This window comes from Salpingoeca rosetta (genome assembly GCF_000188695.1).
Source record: "Salpingoeca rosetta unplaced genomic scaffold supercont1.8, whole genome shotgun sequence".
Classification (NCBI taxonomy): domain Eukaryota; class Choanoflagellata; order Craspedida; family Salpingoecidae; genus Salpingoeca; species Salpingoeca rosetta.
In genome coordinates, this window is record NW_004754926.1 from 1935006 (window position 1) to 1951132 (window position 16127).

A 16127-nucleotide genomic window follows, 5' to 3' on the forward strand; every position below is an offset into this window, starting at 1 on the left:
AGATGATCATTTTCCCCTTGACCAATTGATACCAGTATTTTTTACAAGCCATGCCGCTTGTGACGGTGGAGAACATGTCGGCGGGCCTCGCCCAGCCGCGAGGGAGTGTGTTTGGACCAGTATCACAGTTCACATCCACAACTGCGACGGAGCTCCTGCTCGCGCCGGGCTCCCGCGTTTCACTCAAGCGCGCGAGATTCCTCGTGTCTGCGGAGGTGTACTCCGTGACGGAGGATAACAACAAGTGGGCTGTCATTGTGAACTACGACAGCAACGATGCGCCACCTGTTGGCTATGACACCGCTGGAACCACGAGCAGCGGGACCGTGCTCAAGGGAGAGGTGGCGCCGGGCTACTACAACGGTGACACGCTGGCCAGCGCCATCGAGACGAGCCTGAATGAGAAGCTTGCCGTGTCGGAGTTGTTCACGGGCAAGAATGTCAAGTTTGACGTCGTGTTCACAGACTCCATCACGAGCACGCAGGACAACGACAGCTTCAAGATCAGCATGACGACCACGACGAGTACGGTGACCATCAGCGATCCTGTGGTGGCGGACAGCCTGGCTGTGTTTACGGATGCCAGCGATCGGGCGTCGAACATCGATACCTACGCCAAGTCGAGCGGGAACAACATTATCACAGAGGACGACACTGCGTGGGTGGAGCTCAAGGCGCTGGATGGTGACATTGCTCTCACGCGAAACATCAAGAACGCCAGCATCAGCTGGACCGACGCCTTTGAATCCCTGAACCTGGCGTGGTTGTCCACGGCCACAAACGCCTACAACACGCTGCCGCTGCCAGAGACGGCTGGTGCAGGGGACGCGACAAGCCTGACTGCGGGCATGCCGCTCCTCGTCACGCAGGACAGCACCCCCTCCACGAACCCGCGCGCCATGAACAGCCGCTACATGGTGGTGATTGGTCTCATTGCAAAGGACACGGCATACACCATCACGGAGCAGTACGGGCACAAGCAAGCCTATCCCTTTGCAGCGCTCAACGTGTTTGAGCCCGTGGAGGGCTTTCAGTTTGTCTCTGCGATGGAGGCCACCGTTCACCCGGAACTCGACAGCACGCAGACCAAGCTCAGTGGAGGAGCAAGCATGACCCTGCGATCCATTGCATCCCAGCAGACGACGTTTACGAACGCAGACCTTGCCATGTTCAAGCAGAACAGTGCCGTGAACGACCCCATGTCCTTTGTGCGCGACAAGACGGCATCCACCCTCACGCTATCCACGCCCATGACAGGGATGACAGAGAAGGTGTTTACTTTCACGGCAAAGTGCACGAAGGTCAACGATACTGAGTACGCGCTGAGCGTGATATTCAACGCCAACAGCGAGTGGGAGGATGAGCACGGCAATGGCGTGGGCGAGGTGGGTGAATTGGACACCCTCATTGCCTTTGAGGACGAATACATGCCCATGGTGTTTCTGCAGAACGAGTTTGACGACATTGCGCAGCTGGGTGAGGTGCCGGCGTCGGCTGCGGCGGTTCAGGTCCCCGTGTGGAAGGAGGTCAAGCAGAACACCTACAAGAAGAGCACCACGGCGTCGGGCCTGGTATCACACGGGACGCTTGGGTTGGATTCCGGCGACGTTGCTGCAAACACCGAGGCGTCGGCATACACCAGGGAAACGGCCCTGGTGCAAGCGGACGACATGAGCTACATCCCCTGCAGCGTTGATGTGTCTTACTTCGTGGACCCAGCTGGCAGCCAGGACATTGACGTGAGCCATGTGGGCGCGGGTGCAGAGTTTGACGTGCTCATCAGCAGCACCATGTGGCACCGCGCGCTGTGTGAGTACCAGGATGTGCTGAACCGAAACGATGTGACGGAGCCCTACCTGCTACCCGTGCGTGCCTCGCACGGTGCGCAAACACAGCTCGGTGAGCCCTTCGCCACACGCTCCCTCCCCTATGTCGTGCAGACAGGTGGTGTCACCGACAAGCTCTCATGGACCACAGCACAAACCATCCACTCCAAGCAGCACGCAAGCACGCTGGTTTACTTGGACAATGGCAGCGGGACCTCCACCGGGTACGACGCCTACATGCCCGCGGCCCTGCTCGACATTAGCGAATCCACACTTCCCGACGCCAACAGCATCACATGGCGCATTCGCTTCACCAAGGAGGCGGGCGTGGATAACGTGGTCATTGCCTTGCCCGTCGGCACGTACACCTACGACACGGGCGCGCGCACCACGCCGCTGAATGCTGCGGTGCACTATGACAGCAAGCTGGGGGATGTCGTGACGACCGTGCAGCCCGTTGTGTACCACGCCATGAATCTGCGCGGGTCGACACCGCTGGTCACCTACACGGGCACGCTGGGCAGGGTGCCGCTCCCACCCGGGTATGAGCCCTTCCACGCCGACACGAGCACAGACATGCTGGCCTTTGCCGGCGCGAGCGATCACCTGGCAGATGGCAGCAACAAGTACAAGGGCGTGTACCTGTACCTGAACCAGCTCTACAGCATGATGGGCTTCTATGTCCCCGGGCACAGCAAAGAGGATGTGTCTTGGCTGCAGTTCAGCTCAGGCACGAGCTACGACAGCAACGCCATCCCCGAGCCCTTTGACTTTAAGGGAGGTATGTGTGTGCACCTGCGCAACATCCCAGTGCAGAGCTTCCTCTCCAATGGGCAGGCCGCGCGCGTGATTGAGTTTATCGATGACCGCACGCAGCGCTCCAACATCTTCTCGCGCGTGGTGGAGGGGCGCGACCACAAGATGTACGAGATCCTCTACCAGCCAGACAATCCCACAGAGCATGTGATCAACACGACCAGCACCATCCGCACGCGCAGCCTCGACATCCTCCTCACAGACTTTGCCGGACGCATCCTCAACAGCAACACCGTCAACGCAGAGAACCCCTTGTACTCTGTGTCGCTTACCTTTGACTTTGTCCTGCCCAATCCTTTGCTGGAGAAGCTTGCTGCCTCTGAGCCACAGGCGAAGAAGGCTAAGACGTGATGCCAAAGAATAAAAAGTCAAAGGGCAAAAACCCAAGCTCTTACAGCAATGCCATGGCGCATGAGCAGGCAAGCCACTCACACACCCCAGCATGGCTGGAAGCACCACCAACACCGTTGCTGTAGACTGCAGCAGGCTTGGCCAGAGCCCACTACAGCCACAGCAAGCGCTGTGGTGGCCACCCCCAACACCGCCGCCGTAGACTGCAGCAGGCTTGGCCAGAGCCCACTACAGCCACAACAAACGCTGTGGTGGTGTAACAATCAATGCAACATGCCTTGGTTGAACAGAGTCCTGCCAAGCCCCACAGTCAGGAAGTATTACTCCGAGGCCACCTGCATATGCAGGCAGTACCTAGAGGAAACCCTCGTGTGGCAGAGCCATGTAGCTCTCTTCGCTTTAGCAGAGATCCAGTACCATCAGGCTTTGTCCGTACCAACCCGCTGACCTTGAAAAAACCCCTGAGGATTTTAACCAGTGTCATCCGAGTGCAAGGCTTAGGAGGCCCGACCAGATACCAACTAGGCTATCGCATCGATTGCTGAATGATAATATCAAAAATACCTATAAAAGACTAAAACAATTTTTCTCAACGGAGTAGCGTATAGTGACGTAGTAGTCCTTAGGAGCCATATAACGACATATGGTAGCGTATTTGACCCAGTAAAGAAAATTTGCAATATTTTACATAAAATTCATCCACTCACAATCAAATTCCCTACTGCCGAAAATTTGCAATATCTTACATAAATATCAGCAAATCATAATCAAATTCCCTACTGACGAAAATTTGCAAAATCTTACATAATTTTCTGATCTTGTGTTTACTGGTGCTGCACACCCTCACAGTGCGGGTGCATGTGTGTAAGCATAAGCGGGCTGTCCCTCCTCCCCCTCCTCCTCCTCCTCCTCCTCCTCTCCATCTTCACCCTCAGGCTGCTCCCACGGCGGCGGGGACGGCAGCTCGGCGTGCTGCATGAGCGAGGCTTCGTTCACCTGCTCCAAGATGTGTGCGAGCGTGTCGTCGCCTGTCTCGCTTGTGAACAGTGCTTGCAGGCTCTCATCTGTAGGTGCAATCTCATCAATCACGCGGCCAACATCCATCGGTGCTGTGCTTCGTCGCTCCTCATAGAAAGTCTTTGCCTTCTTGCTTGGGTGTGTCTCGTCATCCACCCCAGCATGCTGCACTGTCAGCGGCATCATGGGCAACAGGGGTCCATCCGGGTGCATCACACGCTTGTCCTTGCCGGTCCTGGTGAACGACTTTGCCTGTCGCTCCATGTACATGTCACCATGTCGGCGCACGAAGTTGGCTGCGTTGATCTGCCTGATCTGCACCTGCTGCGCCTGTCCAAAGACCATCTGCTTGTATGCCCAGTGCCAATCCTTCTCGTCCTTGAGGAAATATGTTTGGTTGATGCCTGGAATTTGTACATCCGTTGTGCGCCCGCTCTTCCTCTTCACTGGCATCCCCTTGCACTTAACAGTGTAGAACAGCTCACCCGCCTGATGCTTCGGCTTGTTCTTCTTCTTGTCCCAGCAACCGTTGACGCAGAGCACCTTGTGCGAGTACGTCTTTGCCGCAATCTGCGCGCACTCCAAAAGCTCGTGCTTCCCTTCCTCGTACTCTGGCTTCCACTGCCCAAGCATGCTGCCAATCTCGCATCGCGAGCCAATGGTCTGCAGGGCACTGTTGAGCTGTTCAAACGTGCGGCCGTTCGGGTCCATGAACACAAGACTGTCCGTGTCGCAGTAGGCGAGCGCGCAACCGAGCTGCTGCAGGGCGCGCATCATCTGCACGAGTCGGTTGCGGGCAATAGCTGTGATGTATGCGGCAATGGCGACGTTCGTGCGCAGGCGGGTGCTGTCGTCTTCAATGTCCAGGTACCTCACGCGCACGCGCGCGTTGAAGTCGCCATTGCTATGCTCAGGATCACCGTAGATGCGCCGATTCGCGAGCCGATAGCGGTAGGGGTGGCGCACAACCTTGGTCTTCAGGAAATCCACATACTCCGACAGGCTCATCCACTCTGTCTTGGTGAGCGTGCGCTGACCAAACTTGCCAAAGAGCGAGTTCAGCAGCAGCTTTGCAAGACCACGAAGCCCACTGTTCTCGCTCTCCATGAGCTTGTCGACAGAGAGCTCAACGTCCAGCTCTCGCCGCACGCGGTCAGCCAACGCTTCAGCCTCCTCTCTGTTGGCAGGTGGCTCAGACGCTTCCTCCTTCATCTTGTACAGGAACCTGATGTACTCCTTGAACATGTCCTTGCTGCCGCTGCCCATGAGGTCGACCCGGTAGATGGTGTCCATGAAGTAGTTCGGGTCATCGCGCAGCAGTCGAAAGTCGAACATGGTGAGGGTCATCGTCTTGGCATGCTCGATGCAGCCAAACACAAACTTTCGGTCTTTGTCGTTGTGCGCGTTGGTGGTGGTGCTCTTGGTGCCAACGAGCGGTACCCAATCATCGGGAAGCTCCGACGCGGGCTTGGTCCTCACATCGACCATGACGATGCCTTCCTGGTTCTCCCACCCATCGGGAAGCTCATCCAGAAGCTTCGCCTTATGTGCCACATACTGTCGTCGCTCATGCGGCAGCAGCGTGCCAAGAAATAGCTGGCTCACGTATGTTTGTGGTGGGTCACACGGCAGCCTGTCGAAGAACATGACTGTGGGGTAGAGGCTCGTGACATCAATGTACGACAGGCGAGGGCGATTGCCATAGCGACTGCGGCATGCGTCGAGATGCTTCTGCCGCTCGTCGTCGCTGAGGAGGTCTCCAATAATGTCGTCCAGGCCGTCCTCTCGCACACACATAAAGGGTGTGAGCTTCTCCGTGCGACCGCCAGCATACGCTTGTCTGGCTAGCTCCTCGTGAAACCGAGTCAGGGTTGGGATGCCTTCCGGCTTGCAGAAGCAGCTGCGGTACACATGCATGGCATAGCTAGCAGCCGTGGTGCTCTTGATCAGTGGGCAAACGGAAAACGAGCGCAGGCTGATGTAGCGCCACACCGCCATGCAAAGCCCAAGCACGCGCGTATCCTCCTTGCAGTAGTACTTCATGTACTCGCGCAGGTCAAACGGCTGCTTGTCGAAATTGACCTCCCTGGCTAACTGTGTCTGCTCTTCGTACGACATGTGCTCTTGCTGTTCCCCGCGCTCCCACAGCACTTGCTGCCACGCGAACATGTGCGCGCTGTCGGTGAAAAAGCGCGAGCACAGCGCCTGCCAATCACCATCAGATATGTCGCCCCAGTGCTCGCGTGCAGGTAGTGTGCCAACGTAGTGCTGATGCTCCGAGGTGTGGAAGGAGTGCGGGAAGACGTCCTTGCTCACGTCGCGGTTGATGCACTGCAGCGTGACCGGCAGCTTGCTCAGAGGGCCTGGGAACCAGTTCATGGAGTCGATGAAGGAGACGGTGATGGTTCGCACCTGCCCGCTGTTCTCGTCTTCTGCAGTCACCTTGAACCCAAGGCCATCAAGCTTTTGCCCACTGCCATGCTCGTATGCTGGATAGAGCCCAGAGCGAATGGCAGCCGTCTTGAGCAGGAAGGCGTCATAACCTTTGCTGTTATGGGCGATGAACACCGATCTCCGCGCGAGCTTGTGCACCCACTCGAGAAAGTAGGTGAGGTCATCAAACTCCCACTCGTTCTCATCCTGCTTGAAGTGCAGCAGTGCTTTGCGCTCGCACTCTTCCTGTGTCTTGCGTTCTCGCTCCGTAAGGGTTGTGGAAGCGTCGCACCCCTCCTGAGTCAGGTTGATCGTGGGCTTTGCTCCTCGCTTCCGGTGATCACCAGGGTCGCTCTCCCAAGTAACGTCTGGTCTTGGAAGGAGGCGAACATGGATGTAATTGGGGACGTGCACCGTGCTTCCGTCGACCGATTTTGTGCAAGACTCAATGTCCCACACGTAGACATCCGTGTTCTCCCACTCCAGCTGCGTCGTCTTGGAAATTCTCGAAATTCGGCACGGCTGCTGCTTTGGGTGTGCGACGTGACATTTCGAGCACCTCTTGGCCTTGCGCTGCCGCCCTTGGCAGTCTGTGTGGTAGTGTGTGTCCATGGTGAAGTCGCCGCTGCACGTGACCATGGAATGGCAGAAGTTGCAGCGCACCACGTGCTCGCCACTTGCCCTGTGTTCGTCCGTCGTTTGTCGAAGGCTGCGCTGATAGCACTCGTCATGGTGCTTGTCAAAGCAGCTGTTGCTGATGCGCTTTCGGCAGACGCTGCACTCGCGTACACGTCCATCGGCATACTCGTTCCGACGTCGCTCGTCGTGGGAGAGGTAAGCGTCCAGACTCCCAAAGTGTTGGCGGCATGTTGCGCAGCGTCTGCTCATGCACTTGTGCTTCGATCTGGCCGTTTCCATAACAAGCCCGCAGATGACACAGATCCATGAAGTACGGGAGGACATGCTCATCTTGCCAAGGCCATTGTAGGAGCTCGACACGTTCTGCACCCACACCTTCACACGCGTGCTCTTGGCAAAGTCGATGAAGTGGGAGAATCTGCTGTTGAAGCCGAGCCATACGGCGCGGTCCTTCTCCGCAAGAAATTGCGATTGATGCTGTGGGCTTTGCTCACCGAAGAGCCGGATCCGTTCCAGCGTCACCCCTGGGATGTCGAGAAACCGCTTCGCGCCAAGCGTGGCACGGCTCGGGCTGTCCCTTGCAATTCGCTGGGTCATGCAAAGGCGACCCGCCGGCACATGCGGAGCGTCCGAGAACTTGGGCAAGCCATCCTCGCCGCGGCAGTTGGTCATGAACCAGTCAAACCGTTCTTGAATGGAGGCGTCGGTCGGGGTGTGGCGCAGGACGCGAAGCAGCTCGTGGTGCAACACGGAGAACTCTGGCAGTAGCCGCATGTCTCGGTTGAGATCAAAGGTGATAATCGGGCTGAGTGCGAGAATGCTCATCTCAAAGACGTCCTCGATGCAGACGCCGCGGGTGTTCTCCGCAAAGGCGTCCGGAAGCTGCTGGTCACATAAACGAAGCATGTGGGAGGTGACCATGTGGCGGGAGAGATTCTGGTTCACGCGGGCGCTGGCGTTCAGGAAATCCTTGGTGGCTGTGCGCACAGGCTGACCGCTGAGCAAGTGCATGGCGTCAACGTGCGCATTCTTGAAAGCACGTCTAACACCGTTCCGCGCCATGTGGTAGTACAGGCAGTGGTAGAAGCAATCGGCCCCGCTGTTGACAGGACAGAACATGTCTTGCCCGAGCCGCATCTCCTTGCCACCCGTGTCTGGGTTGGCAGGCACATCCATTGCGCCGAAACAAATCTTGAATGTCTCATAGAACGCGCGTCGGTCGGCCAAGTCCTGAGGCACCCCCGCACCAGTGCGCACGCCATCCATGGAGATGTTGATGACAACCTGCTCGAGTTCCACGTCAGAGCTCGACATAGACAACATCGTCGTGTCCAGCATGCCGGAAACATGGGACGTCACAGCTTGTCGAACAGCATCAAAGTCACCACCCCGCACTGTCTGCTGCACGCGTCCGCTCGGCTCGGCGGGTGCGCGTGTTTCCGGTCCCCCGCCTGATGAGAGGCGGTTGACGCTGTAGTGTACGTCGCCGGCGATGACAATGTTGGATGATGCGGTGAGGGGGCGCTCGCGCATGTAGGCGTTGACGAAGGCGTTAGTGACGCGCGTGCGCAAATCGTTTTGGCTCATGGTCTCACGACCGTTGACCATCATCTCAGTGAGGTTGTCCTGCAGCAGCTGCATGGAGTTGATCTTGGCTGTGAACGTGTACATGACCTGCTCCTGGAAGTGTCGGCGAGAGTTGATGATGATGTCTGAGCTAGTCTGGACCGTGTCAGATGTGGGTGCCTGCTCGTCTGCGGCAACAGCGCGAAAGGGTACAGCTGCACCGGGGGCAACGACCTCAAAATTGTGGGTGAGACCAGCTGCATCCGGGTTGATGGCGTAGTTGGCGGCGTGGGTGTGCTGGATGTTTGAAGCATGGGCGGCAGCCTGCTCTGCGGTAGCAATGATAGTTGTGCCGTTGGTTACTTGGGTGCTCTCCGCAGCTTCAGCGAGGTTGTAGAGAAGGCGGTTGAACTCCTCATCGTCGGCCTCGTCCATGAATTCTTGTGGTGCTGGTGTCGTCGTCGCCCCCATGACGGGTTCGGGTGGTGGTGGTGGTGACATGTCAGGGCGCATGGGACGTGGCGGTGGTGGTGGTGGTCGCGGTGGTGCTGGTGGCATGGGCAGGTCCCAATGGTCCCAAACATCATCACCATCATTGTCTCCTGGGAAGGGTTGATAAGGTGGTAAGGGCAGATCCCAAACATCACCACCATCATCATCTCCTGCGAAGGGATGGTAAGGTTGACGCGTCGGCATGGTAACCTTTTGCAGAACTGTCAAACAGGCGGGATGGTTGTTGATCGAGTTGATGTCAGAGAAAAAATGGCGTCGATGCAAACAACCAAAGTTGCGCCAGCCCAGAGTGCTCAACGACAGGTAGTTATGAGTTACCATAACTGCACATACTCGACGAGAAGTAACGATGACTCATCGAATGATCATGGTAAATTTTCGACTGTCTAGGTTTGGTATTATGCAATATATTGTCACAAATAGATCAACTCGACGAGTGAACGAAGAAAACGAGGGGTAGCGATGACTCATCGAATAATTATGGTAAATTTTCGACTGGCTAGGTTTGCTATGATGCAATACATTACCAGAAATAGAACAACTCGACGAGTGGACGAAGAAATACGTTGTTCTTGCGCGATACCGAATGTTCATGGAAGATGTACATAAACAGTTTTTGCCGACAATGTACACCAGCTGACCATGTATGGCTGAGGGTGGGGTGTGGATGTTCATTTTCCATCTTCATTTGAGCCAGCCAAGACACTGCCCGAGGACCAAGTTCAAGTCACCAAGTTCACCAAGTTCACCATGAGCGCCCGCATCCCCCGTCTGCCCGTGAAGGCCCCGACCTCTCGCCCACGCCAGCAGCGCAAGGCTGGTCGGCCCAACTTTGACGACGTCACTGTTGGCTTCCAGCCCACGCGCAAGGCGATGCCTGCTATCGACAATGCAGATGAGCTTCTGGCTTTCTTTAAGAGCAGCTACCACGGCATGAGCGGGCCCAAGAAGATCCCTCGCTTTGTGCCTGACGACTATCCAGAGCGTACCAGCATCCCGATCAAGCTCACCGACGTCTACATCAAGCCCGATACCTGGGAGGAGCGCGGTACTAAGGGCACCATCCGCACTGCCGTGGCTGAGGTGGCCAAGAGCACCCCCGACGTTCCCGTGCAAGCCGCCGACATGATGGGCACCCTTAGGGGCTGCCTGGAGCGCATCGATCCAGACATGTACCAGATCACCTGGCCCAAGGACGACATTGTCAACATCCGCCTCACCTGGGGATTGGACACAGCGGACCCCAAGCTCGACGGCGTGCCCTGCAATGTGAGGGGAGACATTCGTTTCTCACGCAAGCATGATGGTGAGCGTCTTGGTTGCTCCCTGTTTGTGAAGGAAATCACTCCCTGCGATGATGCTTGAGTGCATTGTGCTTCCTGGTGTCATTTTCTTTGCACCCTGCTGTTCACGAAGAAGTAAACAGCTCAACATGAGTCGTACAGCCATATCGTTTGAACACCCTGCCAAAGTCCCTAAAACCACTACAGTGGTGCTTGGGAGGGATGACACGCGGGAGTTTCGCACTTTGCTCACCAACTCTGATGGCAAGCTTTTGGTTGACTCGTCCGCCAGCACCCAGCCCGTGAGCGCTAGCAGCCTTCCACTCCCAACAGGCGCATCGACGGAGGCCACGCTTTCTGCGGTGAAGGATGCCGTGGAGGGAACCGTGTCTGTGAGCGCAACGTCGCTACCGCTTCCCACGGGTGCCGCAACTGAGACCACGCTTAGCGCCGTGAAGACGGCTGTGGAGGGGACCCTCGACGTGCAGGCGACTTCACTCCCGCTGCCCACGGGCGCTGCAACTGAGACCACACTTGCGGGCGTGAAGACCGCTGTGGAGGGCACCCTAGACATCCAGGCAGCATCGCTTCCGCTACCCACGGGCGCTGCAACTGAGGCGACGTTGGCGGATGTCAAGAATCAGCTGGTGAACCCATTGCCGCTTCCGAACAACGCAGCGAAGGAAACCACACTGGATGCCTTCAAACTATCCATGGAAAACACGGTGGCGACAGAAGCCACTCTGGACACAATACGGAGCACGCTGCAGGCTCCCCTCCCACTTCCCACGGGGGCAGCTACGGAAACCAGCTTGACGACGATGAACAGCAAGTTCACCACCAACTCCACCCTCGTACACACTGGAGCAGTTGCAGCAGGCACCTTCACCAATTCCGACCCCATCAATGCCAACGGGTTCTCCCTCGTCACAGTGTACGCAAGCTCATCCAACACACCGTCCTTTACGTACCGCCTTCAGGTTTCGCCTGAGGACAGCAACCCCTCTCTCTGGTTTCATCTCGCAGAAGTCACTGTAAGCACAGAGGATAAGGTGTTTTCCACGTATGACCTGGCAGCCGAGTGGGTTCGCTTTCAGATCACTGATGGTGCAAACACGGGCGACCTTGACGCATATGTGTCGCTCTCTCGCGCCTAATGCAATGGTCATCGCTTTATTTCATCGGTTGACTTCAGTAAGGTACAATAAACGCATACTCTCGCAGTTATGACATGACATCGGGTTCATCCCCGAAATCGGCATATGGTGCAGCGGTGTCTGGAATGCTCACTTGCGCTGCGGTGGTATCGTGGGACGGCTTGTGTGCTTTTGTAGAACGACCATCATCCTCATCATGTTCGACACCTATTTCTTTGGCTCGGCGTCGCTCATGGCGCACAGGTTGCTGGGGCGGTGGTGCTTCCGGCTCAGCGAATGCCTCGTTGATATTCCTGCTGGCATCAAGCTTTTCATGACGGCGCTGACTCCGGAGCTCAGCTTGCTGCTGCTTCTTCTTGGTGCGACTCTCCTTGACACGCGCGCTTGGAGGGGCCTTGCCATACTTTGCCTGGCGTTCTTCAATCGCCTGTGCTCTAGCGTCTTCACTGAGTGTTGATTGGGTTGCATGCTGCTGCAGGGAGACAATTGGAGGGGTGACCTCCTTGGCGATGGATTGGGCGTCGAGGTCATCTGTACCTACGTAGGTCGATGCGGTTTGTGGCTTTGGTGGCTGCTGTGTTTGTGCTGACTGAGTTGATGTTGATGTGGTCTGTGTCTGCATGCCCTGTGTGGTGGTTGCGGGGTTGTCTGTTTGCATATGTTGTGTTGATGTTGTCACCGCGTTGGTCTGGATGCCTTGACTGGTAAGCTTCGGCTTTGCTGCCTCGTCTGTCTGCATTTCGGTTGATGTGACCTTCGGTGTGTTGGTTTGTGTGGTGCTGGTGCGCATTTTGGGCTTTGGTGCAGGGCGCTGCTTCTCAATCTCCGTGAGTGCTTGCTGAGCGTCGTATGTTCGCTTGCTGTCTTGCAGGAGCTTTCGGTGATCCTCGTCGAATGAGCTCATCATACTGTCCTGCTGCTGCGCGTCCCTCTCAGATGCAATGGCGTCAAGCGTAGCCTGCATGGCATACTTGTCGTTGGACTCTGGAAGGTGAGAAAGCATGGATCGGGTGGACTTGAGCCAGTACTGGGTTTCTCCCTTTTGTCGTGCCTGATCGATCTTGCGGGCCGGTGCATCCTGGCGTGCTTGGTTTATGAGGCTGTCGTAGTCCACGCTGCGGTAATCTGTGCCATGCCGATTAAGCGCATCCAGTGCTAGCTGTGTGGTCGTTTGGTCATTGATCCCGCCTGCCTTGAGTGCCTTCATCAGGTTCTCTCGGTGGACATCAGTCATGTTCTTGAGCTCGCCGACCTGCTTGACGGTGGAAGATGTAAGTTCGCGCGCATCCGAGAGTGTCTGAGTGGGAGATGGTGCGGACGTCTGCTGCCCGATGTACCCGGTGTTCAGGAGTTCATCGAGGGACTGTGAGCTCTGTCCGTACGCGTCCTGGACATAAGCATTTCTCATCCTGTCTTTGATCAACTGTGCGCTCATACTCTGATGACCCACGCCGGATTCATCCCGGACGTCCATTTTGAGCTCGTCGTCTGGCCTGGCGTATTCCCGTCTTACAGGGCGCCCGCGTGAGCTGAGCGGCATCCAACGCCCGAGTTCTTTGCTGTATGCTTCTGCGCCATAGGGACCACGCCGAACATCGGAGCCCAGGGTTTTGTCATACCTCACAGGACCATATGTCGCCTTTGTCCGTTGCTGCGTGTTGCGGGAAGAGGTTGGCCCCCAGCTGTTCCTGCTCGCATAAAGGTAAGGGTTGGTTGTTGCAGAAGTTGCTGCAGCGGCCCCAATGGCAATGCTTCCAACATGCCCTCCGGATGCTTGTGATGTGAAGGGGCGTCGGACGAGCTTACGTTTTTTGCCTTTTCTCTTTACGGACTTTGTGTTGTGAAAGCTGGTGCCACTGATCACATCGTAGATGACCTTGTGTGTGGGTGATGCGATGCCATTTCTCACACTGTGGTGCTGCGTGCTGATTGCCCTGCTCATGTTGGATGTTGGCGGGAAACGTGTATTGAAAAATGACATGTGCACAGATCAGAAGGTTTGGTCATAGGCAGAGTACAGGATCTCGTCGAATCCCTTCCAAGCAGTTTGGTTGGGAACATTGAGGAGCATGAATGCATAGGGGTCATCTCCGTCGGTTGCCTCCTTGAACAGACGCTCCAAGTTCTTCTCGCCTCCAAAGTAAGCACCGAGCTCGCGGAAGAGGTTTCGCCTGTCGGTCTCTGCACTCTTACGCATGATGACGTAGAGGCGTACCTGGTTGCGGAACTTTGGGAGAGCGGTTGCGCGAAGGTCCTGTGTTGAGATGAGGGTCATGTCCGTGTAGTGGCGGGCGACGCTGGCGAATGACTGCATTGGGTTTCCCCGCTTGCTGACATCTGAACTCACGCCATCGTCGATGATTAGGCCCTGGTGCAGTTCTTTACCATTTTGCTTGGCCTCGGTGGTTGCGCCCGTGATTTGCTTCATCGTGTCGTCGGTGAAGTTTTGGTGCAGCTTGGACTCGGGCATGTCAATCAGGTACTGGTAGGCGTCGTCTACAGCGATTGTGGGGGAGACGATGTGAAGGATGTCGAAGAGCTTGCCGAAGATTGCCTTCTGGAGAACTGCGTTGATGATCCACGTGGTCTTACCGCTCATGCTTGTGCCCAGGACGAGGACGATGCCTGGGAGTACTTTGTCAAGGGGACCGCCTTCGACGTCGACGGTTCGCTTGAGGGAGTGCTTCTTGACGTTGACCGGGTGGATGGCACGCGTTGGTAGGTTCTTTGGCTCGACGAGGCCCATCTTCTGTTTGATCTGCCTTTTCCGAGCCTCGTCTGCCTTCCGTGTGTTTGGGTGCGCAATGCGCGGGACCGTGTCTGGCTTCTTATCGCTCATGCCGTTGCTCACTTGTTGTGTATTAATTAGTGTTGAAAATGGATGAAGTGTTTATTGGGTTTCAGCCTGTTCACCTGCGGAACAGCTTGGAGTACTTGTTGACAGGGGCTCGGGGTGGGGGCATAGCACGATCAGGCTGACGGGCATGTCGGTGTTGTGTTGGCTTAGGCTGCCGCTGCGATTGGGAAGATGATGATGATGATGATGCGGAAGCCTCCCGCGATACTGCCTTCTTCTGCTTCAGAAAGTCTTCAAGGTAGTTTGGGAGGCGAGATTTGAAGAAGTCATCCAGTTCCTGCATGCGGTGTTCTTTCATGGCTTCAAAGTGTTCGCGGCGTTCACGCTCTCGTCGCTCCTGTGCCTTTGCCTGTTTCTTGTTCCTAGACTGCTCGAGTGCCTTGCGCTGCCGATCACTGATTTGTCGTTTGGCCTTCTTGTTGGGTTGGCTATCTTGCTTGTCATTGGTGTCATCTTTGTTGGATTGCACGGTCTGCGTGTCGGAGTGGGTGCTCACATCGGTCTCCATGTTCTGGTTGATTTCTGCTGTCTCCTGAGCAGGTTCGTCCTCGGGAGCATCTTGCTGATCGCAGGAGACGTCGTCGTTCCTACTTTGCTCCACCAGAAGTTGGTCGAGTGGCATGATGTTACGCGACATTGTGAGATGATGCTGGATCGACGAGCAAAAGTGAGGTGTTTGTTAAATGCCGAATAGCAGTTGAGCAAGGGAACATACCTCGCGCGATCTGCAGGCGCATGAGAGCTCAATGAACATGCCTCTGATGCTTCCCCCGATTCGCACACATCCTTCCCTCAGGCGAAGCCAAAAGGACCTGCGTTCAGTCAAGTCAGCTGAGGCAGACGGTGAGTGTGGTTGTTCACTGGTCTGCGTTGAGGTTGTAGTTGACATGGTGTTTGGTGTGGTAGTAGTTGTCACGCTGGTGAAAATGCTTAACCCCAAGCCCACGCACGGGTTAGGGAATGCCCACGCGCGCTGGTCACGTTTAGGGGGTTAGGGGTTAGGGGTTAGGGGATAGGTCATTTTTTCAAATGACTCTCTGCCCATCCCTTTTGTCCTTTTACTCCACATCCTTATGAGGTTTGTTCTCATTGAGCTCACCTTGGGACACCTGCGTTATCGTTTTACAGATGTGCCGCCCCAGCCAAACTCCCCACCTGACCTCGTCTTGAAAGCGGGTCGGGTTTAATTCAGCTATATAAGGGTATCTAAAGTATCAGTGAGTGGGGGGACCCAAAACTATGGGCTTGACTCAGAGCGTATGGTCACCCTCCTCCGACTACTGAGGACACGAGCTGGATGCGTGAAAAAAAAGGGTTAGGGTTAGGGTTAGGGTTAGGGTTAGGGTTAGGGTTAGGGTTAGGGTTAGGGTTAGGGTTAGGGTTAGGGTTAGGGTTAGGGTTAGGGTTAGGGTTAGGGTTAGGGTTAGGGTTAGGGTTAGGGTTAGGGTTAGGGTTAGGGTTAGGGTTAGGGTTAGGGTTAGGGTTAGGGTTAGGGTTAGGGTTAGGGTTAGGGTTAGGGTTAGGGTTAGGGTTAGGGTTAGGGTTAGGGTTAGGGTTAGGGTTAGGGTTAGGGTTAGGGTTAGGGTTAGGGTTAGGGTTAGGGTTAGGCTTAGGGTTAGGGTTAGGGTTAGGCGTTAGGGTTAGGGTTAGGGTTAGGGTTAGGGTTAGG

General features: G+C 56.0%; 5 protein-coding genes across 5 annotated transcripts; 2 read left to right on the forward strand and 3 right to left on the reverse strand.

The window, feature by feature from the left end:
* Positions 1–50: 50 nt before the first annotated feature.
* On the forward strand, positions 51–2993 carry PTSG_03891 (uncharacterized protein; the record flags this gene model as incomplete). Its single annotated transcript, XM_004995568.1, has 1 exon — positions 51–2993. One exon carries the CDS (start codon positions 51–53, stop codon positions 2991–2993), a length of 2943 nt encoding a protein of 980 aa, XP_004995625.1.
* Positions 2994–3836: 843 nt separating this feature from the next.
* Positions 3837–9344, reverse strand: PTSG_03892 (uncharacterized protein; the record flags this gene model as incomplete). Its single annotated transcript, XM_004995569.1, has 1 exon — positions 3837–9344. The coding sequence occupies one exon, from the start codon at positions 9342–9344 to the stop codon at positions 3837–3839; it is 5508 nt and encodes a 1835-aa protein (XP_004995626.1).
* Positions 9345–9911: 567 nt separating this feature from the next.
* PTSG_03893 (uncharacterized protein) lies at positions 9912–11601 on the forward strand (the record flags this gene model as incomplete). Its single annotated transcript, XM_004995570.1, has 2 exons — positions 9912–10467; positions 10652–11601. 2 exons carry the CDS (start codon positions 9912–9914, stop codon positions 11599–11601), a joined length of 1506 nt encoding a protein of 501 aa, XP_004995627.1.
* Positions 11602–11668: 67 nt separating this feature from the next.
* Positions 11669–14440, reverse strand: PTSG_03894 (uncharacterized protein; the record flags this gene model as incomplete). Its single annotated transcript, XM_004995571.1, has 2 exons — positions 11669–13535; positions 13620–14440. The coding sequence occupies 2 exons, from the start codon at positions 14438–14440 to the stop codon at positions 11669–11671; spliced, it is 2688 nt and encodes an 895-aa protein (XP_004995628.1).
* Positions 14441–14510: 70 nt separating this feature from the next.
* On the reverse strand, positions 14511–15095 carry PTSG_03895 (uncharacterized protein; the record flags this gene model as incomplete). The annotated part of the gene is made up of 1 exon (XM_004995572.1): positions 14511–15095. The coding sequence occupies one exon, from the start codon at positions 15093–15095 to the stop codon at positions 14511–14513; it is 585 nt and encodes a 194-aa protein (XP_004995629.1).
* Between the last annotated feature and the right edge of the window lie 1032 nt (positions 15096–16127).